The sequence below is a fragment of the Eulemur rufifrons genome, chromosome 28 (assembly GCF_041146395.1).
Source record: "Eulemur rufifrons isolate Redbay chromosome 28, OSU_ERuf_1, whole genome shotgun sequence".
In the NCBI taxonomy this organism is placed as follows: Eukaryota; Metazoa; Chordata; class Mammalia; order Primates; family Lemuridae; genus Eulemur; species Eulemur rufifrons.
This window is the reverse complement of record NC_091010.1, coordinates 37,582,826-37,601,194: the sequence shown is the minus strand read 5'-3', so window position 1 is coordinate 37,601,194 and position 18,369 is coordinate 37,582,826. Positions and strand designations below refer to the sequence as shown.

Sequence of the window (18,369 nt, the reverse complement as noted above, 5' to 3'; positions counted from 1 at the left end):
CATTTCTTAAGACATGGGCAAAAGACATGAATAGACCTATCTCCATAAATGATCTACAAATGGGCAAAAGCCTGTGAAAAGAGACTTGACAACACTGGTTATAAGAGAAATGCAAATCAAAACTGCAATGAGATATAACCTTATACTCATTAGGATGGCTACTATTAGAAAATAGAAAATAACAAGCTTTGGCCAGGATGTGGAGAAACTGGAACCCTTGTGTGCTGTTAGTGGGATTGTGGAAGTTGCAACCACTATGGAAAACTGTATGGAGAGTCCTCAAAAAATTAAAAATAAAACTACCATATGATCTAGCAATCCTACCTCTGATATGTATATATATTTTGAAGAGATATTTGCACATGCATGTGCATAACAGCACTATTCACAATAGTCAAGAGGTGGAAGCAACCCAAATGTGCATTGATGGATAGGTAGACAAATAAGATGTGATATACACACAATGGAATGTCACTCCTCCTTTAAAAGGAAGGAAATCCTGTCACATGCTACAAAATGGCTGAACCTTGAGAACATTATGCTAAGCGAAATGTGAGTCACAAAAAGATAAACACTGTATGATTCCACTTATATGAGATGTGTAAAGCAGTCAAATTCATAGAGACAAAGTGGAATGGGAGTTACGAGAGACTAAGGGAAGGAGAAAAAGGAGAGTCGTTTAATGGATATAGAGTTTCAGTTTTGCAAGGTGAAAAAGTTCTAGAGATCTGATTCACAACAGTGTGAATATACTTAACACTGCTGAGCTGTACACTTAAAAATGGTTAAGATGTGACACTATATTATGTGGTTCTTACCGTAATAAAAAATAAGAAAAGAAAACAAAAAACCTCACCATTTTTTACTCGCTGAGGATTTCACTGAGGTTACTATCAATACTCTCACTTTTCTATGTCCAGTCTCAGCTGAACATGTGACTTCAGGAAAGCGTGAGTGTGAAGAGAGCATAGAGACCTGTGGAAGAGCCATCTTCATAGCATCCCACACTTTAGGTGGCCCAACTCTGGCTCCCTTTGCTTGTGCCCCTTTCATCAGGGCCAGGATGACCCACCCAGAGTCATCACTCACTCTCTGGCCCATGACCCAGGTACCCTGGACTCGGGAATTCCCTGCCCAATCAACCTTGAGCTGCCTGCTAGAGCCTGGGAGAACTTCAGCTCCCAGCCTGTCTTTCCAAGGTGGACCGTGCACTTGGAACAGCCCTAGTTCTGAGGGCCAAGCAAGGGGAGTTTGCAGAGGGTGCAGCAAATAGAACTTGGACGTGCAGCCTGGGGTGCCCACGGATAGATAGATCCAGAGGTCTCATAGCACAGAAGAGGCCAAGCATAGGGGGAGTTGGCTAAAGGCCAAGGGCCAACTCCATGCACTATATTCTGATGCAAAGCCAAGAAGTCTAAATTTGACACTGACTTTCCAGGTTGTTACCCAGGCATAGTTGCCAAAATAGAAGGATTGAGCACATTTTATTTAACAGTCTGTTAGTTACATATTAACTTTTATATGACACGTGGGTCTCCGTTTGTTTTCTTGCCCTGGGCCCCACTAATGTTAGGGGTGATCCAGGTATAAAGAATGGTCAAAATGATGAAAAAGAAAAACATGATCATCTTTGTTTTTTTCTGTAAATTTAAATATGTTCCATCTAATATTGAAATATAATCAATTACAGAGCTATATCTCTTCTGAGTCACTGAGACAAACATTGCAGAAAACCTTATTCCTCAAATATGTAATGGTATTACAATCCTTCCACAATCAAATCCCATAACTGCCATTTGCCATTGTCCAAGGACAACTTGGCCACCTAACATGCTAGCAGAGAAGAAAGAGAAAAGAGTGAGTGAGAGAAAGCTGATGGATTTAAAACACCGAGTGGGAAGGCACAAAGATAGTGATGCTGTACCCCTGGTTCACGTTCTCTGTTTAAGACAGATATTAGGGTTTACAACCCAGAGGGGTTCAGGGAGTAGGGAATTGGGGTAGAGCAGGTTCTCAACAGAGGCCAATTTGACTCTCTTGGTGACATTTGACAATATCCAAAGACAATTTTGATTGTCACTACTGGCTTGCTATTGGCATCTACTGTATCATTCTCTGTCAATCTACTGTATAGAGGCCAGGAATGCTACTAAATAACCTGAATTGCACAGGACAGCCTCCACAACAAGGAATTATTTAGCCCAAATTGTCGATAGTGCTGAGGTTGAGAAACCCTGAAGTAGAGAAAAGGTAATTGTGCAAGAGATTTGGCTGTATTTTCATGGCCTCCTTTCTAAACTCTGCTCAGGAAAATCACTGAACAAGAATCTTTTCAAATACCCATACCTATACATATACTCTATCTCTCCATTGCTTAGAGTTAGACTACCGATACAATTTTGAGAGTTAAGACCCCAAATCCCTGGGGGTGCAGTAATTCATACTGGACACTAGAGGTCCACCCTATGTCGTTCTATCTATCGGTGAACACGGCATTGAACCATTACCAAATGCATTCGCCATCCAGCCTAAAAACATGTCTGTTTGAACAGCAACACTGAAACTAAGCTTTCGGCATTTCTGGGATCGGGAGGGACAAAGGGCATCTCTCTCCAACTAACCCCAAAACTGTGTCTAGCTATCAGGAAGGGAAGTCCAGTGGCTGTGCCTAATTTCCCAGGGCTTTTGGCTTAGAAGTCTTCACCCGCTTCCAAGTGTCCTACCAAAGGCAGAAGAGGAGCCACAGCTAGGGGATTTGCAGAACTGGATGCACCGAGAGGAATGAGGAATAAGAATTAGAGAGTCCAGTGAAATAGTGAAAGGGGAATTGGGCTCAGGGTCACAGATAAGAAGAATGAAAAAAAGAGGAGAGGATGAGCTCAAACACTGGAGTGAAGACTATGAACGCTTTGGTCAACAGGCTCACAGAGGGCAAGGAGAGGAAAACAGGAAAAAAACCAACATGGAGATGATGAGGGAACACCCTGAGTGGAAAGGGAGGAGCAGCTGGGGGTGGGAAGGTGGAAGAGTCAGGATGCAGAAAGGGAGAAGAGAGAAGGGAAAGGAACCAGAAGGAAGGAAAGAAATGGTGGGTTCAGGAAGATAAGGTCATGATGGAAGGATGCAGAGATAGAATCACGAAGAAAAGCTTACATGATACAAGTGGAGAAGATATATTCATTTCTGTGTTCTCTCTTATAGTCACGGAATCTGGAGCTTTGGGGAACCTGGAGATCACAGGGATTGAATGTCCTCATTTTTGGATGAGAAGGCAGTTTAACAAAGGGGAAATGTCAGGGTTCAGTGCACACAGCTGTCTACCGAAGCCAGGACCCAAATCAAGACTCCTGCAAACCAGACTCTTCCTCCCACTGCACCCACTTCCTCTCCTCAGTGACCCCCTTGCTGATATTTCAGCATCACTTGTCACAGGTGTGGACAGGACAGGTACAAATTGCTCTGGGACGCACTCAGTCATGTTTATGGGTCAGGGCTGACTTCTGAAAGGAGGAAATAATGTATAGAGGCAGGGATGGAAGGAACAACGTCCTAGGTTGAAGGATGAGCCTGTGAAAAAGTAAGAGAGAATGATTTAATGATCAGCTCCAGAAGGACTGCAGGAGAGATTTTGTTGGGTGGTGGTGGCAGGAGGCTAAGAGGTAAATCCTATCTTTACAAAGGGATTCCCCAAAAAAGGCCAAGTAGTTCACTTGAGGAGAGACAGAGAAATGACCAGTTGGTGGAGCAGTCAGAGCACACAAAACATTTATTAATTAGGTTTGCAATCTTTCGCGGGCATGATTCTTGGCTACCCAAAGCAATTACAATAGTAATATCAAAGATCACTGATTGCAGATCACCATGACAAATATAATAATGATGAAAAAGTTTAAAATATGGTAGGAATTAGCAAACAAAGTGAGCACACGCTGTCAGAAACGTGGTGCCCATAGACTGGCTCCGTGCAGTGTGGCTACAAACCTTCAGTTTGCAAAATAAGCAATATCTGTGAAGCACAGTAAAGTGAAGTGCAAGAGACTCTTCAGTGTTTTGCTTTGTTTTGTTTTGTGCTAGTCATGTATATGTGGAAGTGTCAGAGCTGGCAGAATGAGAAAGGCCACTATTCTTTGAGTCACTGAATAAAGGCAAGATCCCAAACCTCTATTAGGATCAGGAAAGAAATAATCAGAGACATAAATAATTAAGGCCCAGAACATGATATTCCTCAAACAGCTTTCAGTCAGTGTCCAACTATTTCAAGGGCTGCCGGTTTCTTTAAGAAAATCTATTCACATGATTTGATCTGAATGTATGTAGAGATGAAAGATGCTTATCTGCAGGGTAGACAGTTGTGTCTCATAAATGAAAAAGCTGCTTTGCTTGCCATTGACCTTTTGTATTTAGATAAAGAAGGTCTTCAGCAGCCACCAACAGAGACCTTGAAAAGTCTCATCCTGTGTGAAACATTTCACAAAATAAATAAATAAATAAATAAATAACAGACAAAAAACTGTATCTTTTTTGCAGAGTCATTGGTGTGGAAGAGACAGAGTTATTTTGATTCTCACCCTCTCCTTTTGTAAATAAAGAAACTGGGGCCTGAGAGAGGATGTGCCTTGTCCAATCACCAGGCTTTTAAGAGGCTCCAGGGCCTCAAATTGGTCTCTATTCCTGTGAACCTGTTGAAAGTCAGTTCCTGCAGCTGGGGAATTTGAGAAGTCAAATTAGTAGTATATGACTTTTTTCATTTCCACCCTAATGCTCTCATCTTGAATGAGGGAATTTTTTTTTTTTTTTTTTTTTTTTTTTTGAGACAGAGTCTCGCTCTGTTGCCCAGGCTAGAGTGAGTGCTGTGTTGTCAGCCCAGGTCACAGCAGCAACCTCAAACTCCTGGGCTTAAGCAATCCTCTGCCTCAGCCTCCCGAGTAGCTGGGACTACAGGCATGCACCACCATGCCCAGCTAATTTTTTGTATATATATTTTTAGTTGTCCATATAATTTCTTTCTATTTTTAGTAGAGACGGGGTCTCGCTCTTGCTCAGGCTGGTCTTGAACTCCTGACCTCGAGCGATCCTACTGCCTCGGCCTCCCAGAGTGCTAGGATTACAGGCGTGAGCCACCGCGCCTGGACGAGGGATGGTTTTTGCATTCAATTTCACCTATTTTTCTTTATGGCGAATGAACCACACCCAGCAATTCTATAATGCTCCCCCCACCTCATCACCAACAGCATGCAGAAGTTGTGAAGGAATCTGAGCTTTAGTCTGTTTTGCCTCTAGGTATGATAGACCCTACGTGATCCTAATCAGATGAACACATATTTTTGATTTTAATAATATCCACTGACAAAATGCGATATCTTCCCTCTAGAAACTCTGCCAGTATCTGTGATTTTATTTTATTTTATTTTATTTTTTTGAGACAGAGTCTCGCTCTTTTGCCCTGGCTAGAGTGCTGTGGCGTCAGCCTAGCTCACAGCAACCTCAAACTCCTGGGCTCAAGCCATCCTTCTGCCTCAGCCTCCCGAGTAGCTGGGACTACAGGCATGTGCCACCATGCCCGACTAATTTTTTTTTTCTATATACTTTTAGTCATCTGGCTAATTTCTTTCTATTTTTAGTAGAGACAGGGTCTTGCTCTTGCTCAAGCTGGTCTGTGGTCTTGAACAAGACCTCAAACAATCCTCCCGCCTCGGCCTCCCAGAGTGCTAGGATTACAGGCGTGAGCCACCTCGCCAGGCCTGTGCTGATTTTTGTTTACTGCAAAGATGTCATTGACCTCTCACTGGCCATAGAGCGTGAACTCAGTTCTCATTCCAGTGGTTGGTTGGACCCAGTCTGTATGAAGATATTTATTTTCCTTGTGCATTTTCAAGATAAATAGGGCTGCAAGCTCTGGCTGTGGTTTTATGCATAGCTACAGCTATACTTTTGTCCCTCTACTTATGATGGCAGACTAAATTCCCTACCTGGTCCCACTGAGCAGAGGATGTCAGCTCTCACAGGATTTGAGGACTCAAGAGATCACTGAGACCAGCCCTCGAACAGAAAGACATTTCTTTGCTACTTTCTAAAAACCTCTCCCAAGGCAAAGTCTGCAAACCTGACCTCAGAAATGCATTCTCCCATCTAACTTTAGTTTTTCTAAGTCCTTTGAGAAGGAATGAAAAGGAATTATGTTTGTCCTAAGTTGAAGTAGATCAAGAAAACCCTTCCAAAGGTTTTGTGACTTACTTTGACGTGGGGGAGATTTGTACATGTCGTTCCCCACACCCGGGAACAACGCTCCTCCTTTCTATGTTCATAGAATTCGGGGTCTTGTAAGATGGCCACCCTCCGTCCACCGTATGCCAGGACAAACTCACTGCACCCTTCCAGCCGTGCCTTATCATCCGCAGAGACGGGCAGTACGATGGGGATGCTCATGTTGATCACTCCATCTGTGGAAAGAGCCAAAGTGATGCCTGAATACTGGATATAAGGTGTGTCGTCCTTGAAGGATGACTCAGATGTACACAAACATCTCCTTCAAACGGCATTAAGACGCCAATCCAACATGGTCATATTGGCTGCACCAGTTTTTCTAGAATCTATGAGCAGTCCTCAAGGGGCTTCCCAAAGCAGGAGATGGAGCATATGTAAAAAGGGGGCTGAGTTTCAGATCACAGAGATGGGCTCAGTAAATGATTTAACTTTGGGGAAAAGGAGGGGATATCTCCCTTCTGGGTTCCCTTTTCAAAGCTTAGTCCTGACCTCAATGCACCAGGGAGTTCAAAGTCTTTTAGAACTCCAGTTAAACAAAATAAAGCTGGCAAAACAAACCAAAACCAAAACCTCTAGTCTTTCTTGGAAATGAACTTTGTTAAAACGTCAGGCAAGTCTCTTATTTTATTATCTGTTTAGGCTCTATCTGCACTACCAACACACTGAATTAAAAGGAAAGAAAAACATTAGACAATTAATGTTAATCTACAGGACCCAAAACAAGCAATCCTCCTGATGTTGTTCACTGTGGTCAAGGCACAGCATCCCCTTTAAATGTTTTTAAAGAGACAGGTAATCTCACTTATCTCAGAATCTCCAGTCTTGCTAATTCAACTGCAGTTGAGAACCAACAGTTAAAAAACACAGAGGAGTGAAAAATGACATAACGTCATTTATTAACACACATGCACTTTCTTTGGAGAGTGAGTCCCTCTCACCTTTAGGCTGAGTCTCTTACTTTAACAGGAATGTAAATAAACTGGGTCATCTGATTTCTCAGTATCCAACACAACAAATTAGAAGGTATGGAACGTGGTGTTCAGAGAAGCTACATCTTCGGCAGCAAGAAATGTCAAGTGACAGCTTGACCACAAAGGAAGAGACAGGAAAACTATTTTAAAAAGAGACATAGAAACCGTGATGGTTAATTTTATGTGTTAACTTGGCGAGGCCATGGTACCCAGGCTTTTGGTTTGACATTATTCTAGACGTTTCTGTGGAGGTATTTTTTAGATAGGATGAACATTTAAATTAGTATACTTTAAGTAAAGCAGATTACCCTCCATAATGCGGGTGGGCCTCATCCAATCAGATAAAGGCCTGAAAAAGACTGATCTCCCCAGAAGCGGGAATTCTGCAGGCACGCAGCCTCTGGACTTGAGCTGCAGCTCTTCTCTGGGCCTCCAGCCTGCCAGGTTTTGTACTCGTCAGCCTCTACAATCATGTGAGCCAATTCCTTAAAATACCAATCTCCCTCTCCCTCTCTCTCTGTATCCTGTTGGTTCTGTTTCTCCAAAGGACCCTGACTAATAGAAAAACTAAAAATACAGAGTCGGGGGGTCCTCTAGTTTGAGGGGCCACCAATCCCACAGTCTCCCAATCCTCAGGGCACCATTATGTTAGAGCCCAGTTTAGTAACCGGTAAAACTAATGACAAAGTCAGTTTTTAAAGCTTTTTTTTTTTTTATGTGAATATATTCTTTTTTTTCAAGTGAATAAGTTTTTTTAGTAAGAATATTTTGAAATGTTTCTAGATAAAATGGTTAAAAGATGTAATTTTTTTTTTAGTTTGCGGCTTAAAAGGATAAAATTTGGCCCTCTAAAGACACCCCATTTCTTAATAATGCTAGATAATGTAAAAAAATTATAAAACTGTGTTCCCCCTTTGATAATGATGCCCTAACATTCTAACAAATATGCCAGTCTCCTAATTGTACTTACAAGTGAGAAAACGAGGGCCCATGGATAAGTGTGTAACACAAATGAATATTAGGGAAAATTTTGCAGGAGTTCCCCAGTTCAAGATGCAGAAGGGAATGAAAGGAAAGTGAATAAAGAAAGCATTCAAGTCCAGAGAAAACAAATGCAATTATTCATGGATTTGAGGAAATATGCCATAGGTTAATGAAGTCATATAAAACTAACTTTCAAATCTAACATTTAGTATAGCTCTGACAGAGTTAAAGATGTGAGTTCTATTCCTTTGGGGTGTAAGACTCCCCCTAGTTGGTATGAAACCAAACTTTCCAGGCATATCACTTTGCACCTTTTAAACACTCTGCAAAAGGTACTAGAACCTAAGGAATGTCACAGGATATAGACAGCAACTGGCAGCAATAAAGAAACCCAGTCTATCATAAAATCCTGCAACATGCTTTGAGATCCTTTATCAACCACAAAGTAGCCACTGTGCACAGAAAGTAATGGTTTTATTGTTCAAATAACTCTTTGTTTCAAAGTTCAAGAGCAGCTGAGTCCTTTGCAGATAACACTAAACTCAAAGTCAGGAGCTCTCCCATTTATCAGTATGTTCAACTTCTTTGAACTCTGAACTGGAAAAATGGTATAATAAATAATACGTACCTCCCTGGGTTGCTGCAAAGGGCATACCATAAAGCACTACATTAATGAGAATTTATAATGAAAGATAATTAAATCCACCACATAGTCTAGGCGAGGAAAAGAAAGAGAGACTGGCAGAGAATAATACATTCAAGGATGCCTATGTTCTAATTAGAAGTCTTGCTTTCTATAGATTGCTTACGGACCATGCTACTGAAAGAAAGACCATGATACTTTCCTCTGCTTATAAAGAGTGACTTGAGCAAAATAAAGTAAAGCAAAATGCAAAGTAAAATGTGGAGCAGGGTGCTGGAGGAAGCCTAGGCCTGCCGGCAACATGCCTGCAACAATGTCTTGCATCAAGTGTTCTGGGTTGAAATCCAAGGGATGCTTCACTTTCCTGTTGCAGTCACCTCCTTTCATCCAATGTAGCATCTGATCCACCTTCATCTTGGCCTTGAGTGAAAAGCCAAACAGCACTCCCTGGCTGGTGTCACAATAAAAGAGCTAATGTGTGGGATGTTATGGAAAGGAGTTCTGCCGTGTAACAACGCCAGCTGATCTCATACGCCTGTAGCTGCAACTCCACGTGGGTATAAGCAGATTTGCTATAGTTTCCCCATCATCTTTTTTTTTTTTTTTTTTTTTTTTTTGAGACAGAGTCTCACTCTGTTGCCCAGGCTAGAGTGAGTGCCGTGGCGTCAGCCTAGCTCACAGCAACCTCAAACTCCTGGGCTCAAGCGATCCTACTGCCTCAGCCTCCCGAGTAGCTGGGACTACAGGCATGCGCCACCATGCCCGGCTAATTTTTTCTATATATATTTTTAGCTGTCCGTATAATTTCTTTCTATTTTTAGTAGAGGTGGGGTCTCGCTCTTGCTCAGGCTGGTCTCGAACTCCTGAGCTCAAACGATCCGCCCACCTCGGCCTCCCAGAGTGCTAGGATTACAGGCGTGAGCCACCGCGCCCGGCCCCCCATCATCTTTATCAACTTTTCTAACACATAAATTTATCCAACAATTTAACTGTGCCGAAACATCCTCCATGGCGCTCAACATTGACAGGGGCTTTCAACCTTTTCCTTCGTGTGCTTCAGCTCTGGTAGGAACTGCCTTGATTATTTTATTGTGTATATCTCATGTTGAAAGAGAATATTGTGGTTTTTTAACCGCGGTAACTCCAACGGATAACTTCTTGTTCAATTGAATGATTTTTCTTTTGCTTTACATAATTTTCAAGCTTTCTGGTTTAGCCGCATAGATCTGCTTGTTGGTTGTTTGGGGCTGTTTCCATGCAAAAACTAAATTACTCTATATTGCCTAACTAGGATCTTTAAAAAGCAAAACAACAATGATGAGAACAACACCAAAGGTAAATGATAACTTTAGAATTTTACCTTTCCATTCTGTTACAATGCAGAAGTTTACAGTCACAGCAAAAGTATATTGATTCCTGGTTTTATCAGTATCAATCATGGTAGCTTGAAATTAAATTCATGCATAATCACACATTGCAAACAAATGAAATACAATCATATACAATCGTACACAATCCAACCAGGTGCATCCACTTTCAATTGCATCTAAAATGGATGCAATTGAATTAAAAATCTTTCTTAAACACAGTGAAAAAAATATTCCATATTTGTGAAACTAGAGGAGGACCATCAGTCATTGGGAGGGGATTACAAATTTGAAAGACTCAGGAACAAAATGTACAACAAAACATTAGAAACAAGTTTGCTCTTGTCAGCCAAATACAACATTATAAACAACAGCTGCATCTGATCCAGAAATTTCCTGTTCTTTGGAGTCCAATCAACAAAAGAATGCAGTATTATTCTATTATAACTGGTTGGATCATGAACTGATAGTGATTCCAAGTGGTTAATGTGGATTTTTATTTTTAGATATGTTCTTAACCATTTCAAATCAATGTAACATGTCTAATTATAATAATTTCTTGGAAAGTCAAAGTACATACCAGCTTGGACCATGCCTAGAGAAATACAAACACAATTAAAAAACATGTTTTCAGCTCTTTACCAAAATAATCTTAGAGCAACAATGTCAAGGAACAAATTCCTACTATGACACATCACACAAACAACATACAAATATACTGAGCTCTTTGTTATGCTATTTTTAAAAATAGAGGATATATGATAGAAAAAAGCTGGTGAAATCAGAATTTGTACGGAATATTGTTCAATACAATCCAAAAGCATTGTTCAGATGATTAAATTTTAAAATAATTATAACATATGTTAATAGCCCCTCCAACTTCAGCAAGAAGTTGTTTCTTCCAAATATGAGATGTTACAACCACTGTCAAATGGTTTCCAAACCAGGTTCTGGGGGAAGGTATAGAAGCAAACTGCTCTAGAACTTCCTAGTATCCCAGATGTTTAGGGGACTTGAAAGTATGCCCAGTAGAACAAGCACAAATGTTAGAGCTAGGATCACCTGGACTTGAGTCCAGGCTTCAAGTAAGTTATTTAATATTTCCAATACTTATTTCTATATGTGGACAAAATATCTTCACCGTGGTATTATCCAGGTTAAATGTGATAACCTCTATGGAACTCCAGTGTCAGAACACAGTTGGTGGTCAATACATGCTTGCAGTACATGTGGAGCAGTTTTACACCTTGCCTTGGAAAGTCTTGACTTCTTTTTATATATACAGGCAGGGTCTGTCCCTGTCACCCAGGCTGGAGTGCAGTGGTGCAATCATAGCTCACTAGAACCTCCAACTGCTGGGCTCAGCACTCCCCTACCTCAGCCTCCCGAGTAGCTGGGATTACGGGTGTGCACCACCGCACCTGCCAAGACTCTGAGTTCTTCTAACTGTGCTCAGTGGGGGTTTGCTCATAATAGCTAACATGTAGGGAACATTTACTGTTGACGTAGGCATTCTCTTAAACTTTCAACACCCTGTGACAGTTATTACCATCCCCATCACACAGATAAGGGAACTGAGCCGAGAGGGTTGTAATGTGGCCCAGGCTCACAGGTAATCGCGGACACACCAACCCAGACAGTTTGACTCCACAGTTCACACTCTTATCCACCAGGAGAGTCTGCCTCTACATATGCCAAAACTAAACCGAGATACAGAAAGTGGTAGAGGTGGGCAGCACGACACCTTTGGTGTCTATTTTTATTAATTGATTTCCATAGGAGCTGAGGAGTCTTCTGGACGGTGTGCGGAGCTCTGACCCCTGACTACAACTGGGGCTGCGTGAGTATGTCCAGTGGGCTGGTTGCAGAGGGAGATGGTGGAGCCAGGGGAGAATTCCCAGGGAGGGGAAAAGAGTCTTACAGAAAGTTTCAGAAACAGGTCCTGCAGGTTGGAAGGGGGAGGGATTATGGAAATAGCACATCTGGTCTTGAACACTCCCCACCCCCTCGACATAACCACACTGGAGCCACAGGAGGATAATGGGATCCATACAGATTAAGAGAGTTGTTGCACTCAATTCTCCAATACTGTGTGACTCAAGGAAGCCCCTAGACAGTCTTCAGTTGAGGTCAACAGAGAGGGAGGAAACCTTCTTCCCATGCAAGAAAGAGTCCACAAACTGCTGCAGCCCTATGGGTACCAACAACTGTAGTGGCTAGAGTGTCTGGGCAGGACCTGCACATCGGTGGGTGCAGACAGCCACACGGATCCACGCAGCAAGTGGCACGTGGCTGTGGAGCTGACTCGAGAGCACAGGAAACACACCTCTGGGGACTCCCACAAACACTGGGGTATACGCTTGGGAAAGAACTGGGATTTCTGCATGAACAGGTAGGAGCTTAGAACTAGTGGGATTCAAGTATTAATGGGAAAGTGACCTCATTCATGTCCCTAGACTAGTGATCTTGGCAGGGGACAGACATCTGCATTACACGGGAAGTGGGAGCAATAATAAGTGCTTCATCCACCGCATGGTAGTGAGCACCAAATAAGAAATAGAAACGCAATGTGTTATTGCAACTTGAAAAACCCCATAAAATGAAATTGAGATGATGTAAAAAGAAAGGCAAGAGATTTTGCCTAAATGATCCACATGGATTATCTGTATTAGCTGTTCTTCATCTACATGAATCATAAACTCTTTTAAGAATCCATCACGGCCAGGCACAGGGGCTCACACATATAATCCCAGCACTTTCAGAGGCCGAGGTGGGAGGATAGCTTGAGGCCAGGATTTTGAGACCAGCCTGGGCAACATAGCAAGACCCTGCCTCTACAAAATTTTTTTTAAAAAATATTAACCAGGTGTGGTGGAGCATGCCTATAGTCCTTTGCTACCTGGGAGGCAGAGGAGGGAGGATTACTTAAACCCAGGCGTTCAAGGTTATAGTGAGCTATGATCACATCACTGCACCCCAGTGTGGGCAACAGAGTGAGACCTTGTTTCTCAAAAAAAAAAAAAAAAAAAAAAAAAGAATCCATCAAAAGTCATAAACTCTTATCCCACCATTTTGCCTATTTTAGGATGTTTTCTGTTACCCAACCCTGAACTCCTAGGTCCCAGGCTAATGACCCGTGATTTCCATTAACATTGACCTCTGCAACCACTTCCACTGCCCTGATTATTTTTCCGTGTGGCGCAAATACTTGTCAAAGGTCAACAGCACTATTTGTAATGAGTTTCCCTCCTTCAATGCGCTTCACTGGTCTTTTGGCCACACCTCTGGTTCATGTGCTCATAATCGACCTCTTGTTCATGGCTGGATACTGAATCCAGTGACATTTATTTGAAGTAACCTGTATTCAGCATGTGTCAAAATCAAGACATCAAGATAAATACCAGCCTTTCCGGTACACCATATGGGCCTTCTAGATTTTATTGGAAAGGACACCGCCAGAGAGCAGTCTGGTAGGGAAAGTGCAATGGGCCAGGAGTCAGGAGATTCTGGACTTTGGTCTAGGGCCTGGATGAAGGGTATGGACTTCAGCAAATCGCTTAACCTGAGGTCAGTTTCCTCATCTGTGAAGTGGGATAATACCAGTTGCCTGTTTTCTAGGGCTTTTGTGAGGATCAAATGAAATAAGTTCTGAGAAAATGCTTTGAAAACAGAAGTACCATAGAGATAGGCATTTTTATCATAGTTAAGGCAAGCTAGAAGGAAACCGAGTCTCTTTCTGGGATGTTATTTAATCTGACAACTGAAGGACTCAGATTTCGGGGCATTGTCAGGTACAGATGAGGAATAAGGGGGCAGGGCTGGTTCTAAGCAGTGTTTGAGGGCGGATTCCGGCTTTATGCCCCATTCCCCAGGCACAGGCACAAGCCCAGAACATGAAAGTCTTTCCCAAGAAAGAGCATCTTATTTGATTTTTCTTCCTAAAGGTTTAGAGCCCTGCTCTGTTTTATAATGTCAGTGTGACTCTATCCCGCCCTCTTCCCCACTTAGCAGCCATTCCCCAAGGTCTTGAAATAGATAAGTTACATTTGATAAGCTCAGGCAGTTCTAGGAAGGAAATGATCATAGAAAGGTCCGGAAGTCTTCTGAATAACACATGCTTCCGATCTTGACCAGATCAGTTTTCTAAAGGCCATTCAGCCTGGGCCAGAAAGCTGCCTTAACACTCCCTCGTTAGAGTTCAGTGGATGAAGGCATCCTAATGTCTTTCACGTATGGGCTCGAATATCAACACCATAGCATCCACCCAGGAAAGCAGCCGCTGCAATAATGCTTGACAGGGGTGACCTGGAGGACAGGAGTTGCCAGGTGCGTCCATGACATGTGCTGAGCTCACCATGGCTGTCCCCGAATGGTCCCTAGCCACGGGCAGTGGGGCTTCTGTCTGCTGCCTTCTGAATAGCAGGACCAGCAAAGAGCAAGCGGAGGTGAAATACACTTAACCTTCTTTTGGCCTTAAAGCCTTCATTTTGCAGTTCCTTAGTTTTAAATAGTAATCCTTTGGGAACAACCAAAATATCCTAAAAATTGAAGTTTATACATAATAGAATGGGGCACATTATACGTGATCAAAATATTTTTACAAACCCAAAACTAACATTTCCTGTTCCTGTCAAATTTCTGGGAAAGACTATTTTTCTTTAACAATAAAGAATAAGAAACAACAAAAACATACCATCTAGCAGGGTGCCAAAGTGTATAACCTGCAAGTACTCCTTCTCCCGCATAAAACCTTTGAGGGGAGTGGCCCAGCCTTCGCTCAGAACTTGGACCCACTGCAGATCCAGCTGCAACACACAAAAAAGCAGGTGAACATTTCCATAAAAGTTCTGTTTTTCAGGCATCTGGTCTTAAGGCAGTCCTTTCTTACTCTGTTGACAGGGAAGATGAGAACAGAACCTTTTGTTTTAAGTGTTCCCACATGTTATCCCCTAAGACCAGTGATCTAAGGGCCAGACAGGTTACAGTCTAGAACGTTCCTATGGAAGAGTGGTGAAAAGATTTCAAATTGAGGTGATTTATTTGAACACTTTAAGCTGTATCTAGTCCCATAATGTGCAATGGACTTGAAAATTCACTGTTTATTCTGTCTTTCTTTTTGCCACAAAAAGTCTGGTTTGGCTGTAGTTTTTCACCAGATGTACTTTATTTTTTCAGTCAACTTACTAAATGGGGCAAACCATTGACTCTAAGATAAACTCCAAAATTATTAGTATGATACTGAAAGCCCTTCAAGCTCCGGCCCCCGGGGCTCACGTAGGGACTTTCCCCAAATGGGGGCCTATTTGCCAGCAATGCCAGACAATGTATAGTCTAAACACACATATGGTTTCGGGCTTGTGTTCTACCCATTCTCCTCCCTACCTCAAACTCCTATTCATCCTCTAAAACCCAGCTTATGGGTCATTGCTCTGAAACCTTACCTGTCATCCCTATGACCAAAAGAATTAATCAATAGATTCTTTGAACTTCTGTAGCTTGCAGATCATTCTGTCATTGGAACTATCACAACAAGCTGTAATTATAATTATGTGTTTACTCATCTGCCTGAAGCACTGAGGTGCTCAAAATTTATTTTACAGAGTCAGGGGGTTCTCTTTATTAATTGATCATGGCTTGTTGGAATGTAGGCTCTTCATGAGCTGAAGCATTTTCCCTAATTACCCTGCTTCTTATAAAATCTCCAAAATGTTAATAGATAATAAAAATGTACCAGCGAAGACTTAATCACCTTGTATAGACCAACTAACGCTGACTTACAAAAAGGCCATGTGCAGGGAAATTTGCTGGGGTTGCATCTTACATATTCCAGGTAGTAAAATCAATGTGATCAAAGCTGTCTCCCTCTCTCCCCAGACTGGACTTTCCCTGATGAAGGAAGAGTAAGATTTGCAGCGTAGAAAAGATTGAGGCATTCCCATCACTTTAGAGCATACTTGCTTTTTGTTTTCTTCAAATTCCTTCTCAGTTGCCCAAGAAGCACTTGAATTCTGAACAAACTGTTTCCTCATTCACTACCAACAAATAATTACTGGCCTGACGCCTGCACTTCGGCACAGCTGAAGGTATGACAGCTATGTAAAATTGTCCCATGCAAACACAGAAGTTACTTTTCCAATCTGCCTCTGTGGCAACTCTTGGTGAGAGATTCCTTGGAGAAGAGGTTAAAAAAAAAAATGACAAAAATGATGTATTTTTCTTCATAGACATTACATGTACCTTACTCATACCTTCCTTATTGTTAAGAGTAATTATAAATGAGCTATAATGACTGCTATTAAGCTAATTCTCCCTTGGCCAATCTGTACTCACTCACCTTAGTAATTGATAACGAAGGGAGAATTTTAGCCTCAGCTTGAACTTGGTCAAGTTTGTTTTCTGGCACAAAGAGTTCATGGATGCCTTTGATTATAGTATGGGGTACAATGTTCTGAAACGAAACGGGATTGGTAACAATTTGAAATGAACACTGAAAAAAGAATGCTTCAGTAGAGAAGCATAGATTATTTTTCATGGCTTTATTAAATTTAAAAAAGAGAGAGACAACCAGTTCACCCACCTGCTCTTGCAGAAGTTCCACAACCTGCTGGACACAGTCACTCACTGAGGACAAGTTGGTTTTAAGGACAAGCTCAGGAGTTTCAGGTTTCTCATAATCAGAATCAATACCTGTAAATCCTGTGAGACATAAGGGGGAAGATCATATCTGCACCAACAGAATAATCTTTTTAATCAATAATGCATAACACATGTTGGAATAATGTGTGAAACTGAGAATTCAGATTATAACAAAAAAGGTCAAACAGCCATCCTTGACCTCTAGCCATAGGAAATATGGAAAGCCCTAAAGTATCAACACAATCTGGCTGGCTAAGCTCAAGGCTTCTACAGCTGATTAGAATTAAAGAGAATGAAAAAAAGTGGGGAAATCTCAGAAGCGCTCCCCTGCACACACACTCACCATATACTTATCCACTTTAGTTCTCTGAACTTTAGTATTTATGGCTGAGGTGACAGTTCTTAAAAAAAATAAAGCCCCACATTTTAATAAGCTCATGGACATATTGAATATGTTATGATTTGATAAAAAGTTGTGTATGTTATATGCAATTTTGGAAAACGGTTTGAAAGTTCAGGCAGATTCCTGAGGACAGAATAAGGACCCATAGCCCAAGTAACTGGCAAAGGTGCCACTGGCCAGATCTCATACCTTTAATCTCCCCAGCTCTGGCCCGTTTATAGAGGCCTTTCACATCTCTGCTTTCACAGATATTTAAAGGTGCATCTACAAATATTTCAAAGAATGGCAGTCCTGCTGACTCGTGGATTTTGCGGGCATTCTCGCGATCCTGAAAAACAATTATGTTCAATACATTAACTGCCATGTGAGTTGTATTTAACTCACACTAGTTGTGAGCCCGGGGCCTCATGGAGCATATATACCACACACGTCTCCTTTACCTTGTTGATGTTCTTACTGTTACAATTAATATTGACAAATTAATTCTAAAAACGTGGATTGCGTTGCATATAACTCATGCACAGAAGACAATAAAACACCGTGGCCCCAAGGAAAAAAAATTGTTTTTCCCAAGTGGGAAAGTCAATGTGTTAAGAATGCAGGAAGAGGTTTCACAAGGAAATTCTTAGTGACAAAGCATTGTGTGCTTTGGTATTTGATCGTTTTGAGGCTTTGACACTGGGGTTTGTGCCCTGCAGAGTCCTTGAGAGAAAGTCCAGAAATGTCACTCTGGTAAGTAAACACAGTTCTCAAGAACTTTGAGAGAAAGCCACGGAAAACAGCTCCTCTTAGGAGGACAGTACTGGCAACCCGGGCACATTTCATTCAAAGGATGTGTTCAAAGCACGTAGCGTATTATGTGTAGCTCACAGAAATTTCCTGCTTTAACAGAAGAGTGACATTCCACCTCACGATGTCAACATTAAACACACATAACCTTCTGCTTCCGCAGTGACTTGCTCTTTTCTTTAGCGAGCTAAACAGTCTTTTTCAGACGGCTGAAATTACAGAGCTTTGAGAGTTTTTCTTGTTCAACTTTCTCTTCCTTTCAACTCTGACCACATGTTCCTTATAATGGTGAACATGGAAGGGCGTATGTCC

General features: G+C 41.8%; 1 protein-coding gene across 2 annotated transcripts in view; it reads right to left on the bottom strand.

Annotated features, from left to right (window-relative positions):
* Positions 1–18,369, bottom strand: part of PAPSS2 (3'-phosphoadenosine 5'-phosphosulfate synthase 2) — an 81,278-nt gene that overhangs the window by 8,214 nt on the left and 54,695 nt on the right. The window contains exons 4-9 of one of the 2 annotated variants that reach the window (XM_069461056.1): positions 17,458–17,596; positions 16,807–16,925; positions 16,564–16,677; positions 14,923–15,034; positions 10,810–10,824; positions 6,235–6,440 (exon numbers count right to left, since the gene is read on the bottom strand). In XM_069461056.1, coding sequence (XP_069317157.1) covers positions 6,235–6,440; positions 10,810–10,824; positions 14,923–15,034; positions 16,564–16,677; positions 16,807–16,925; positions 17,458–17,596 — 705 coding nt within the window. The remainder of the gene's footprint in view (positions 1–6,234; positions 6,441–10,809; positions 10,825–14,922; positions 15,035–16,563; positions 16,678–16,806; positions 16,926–17,457; positions 17,597–18,369) is intronic. The other variant, XM_069461057.1, reaches the window with a different exon arrangement.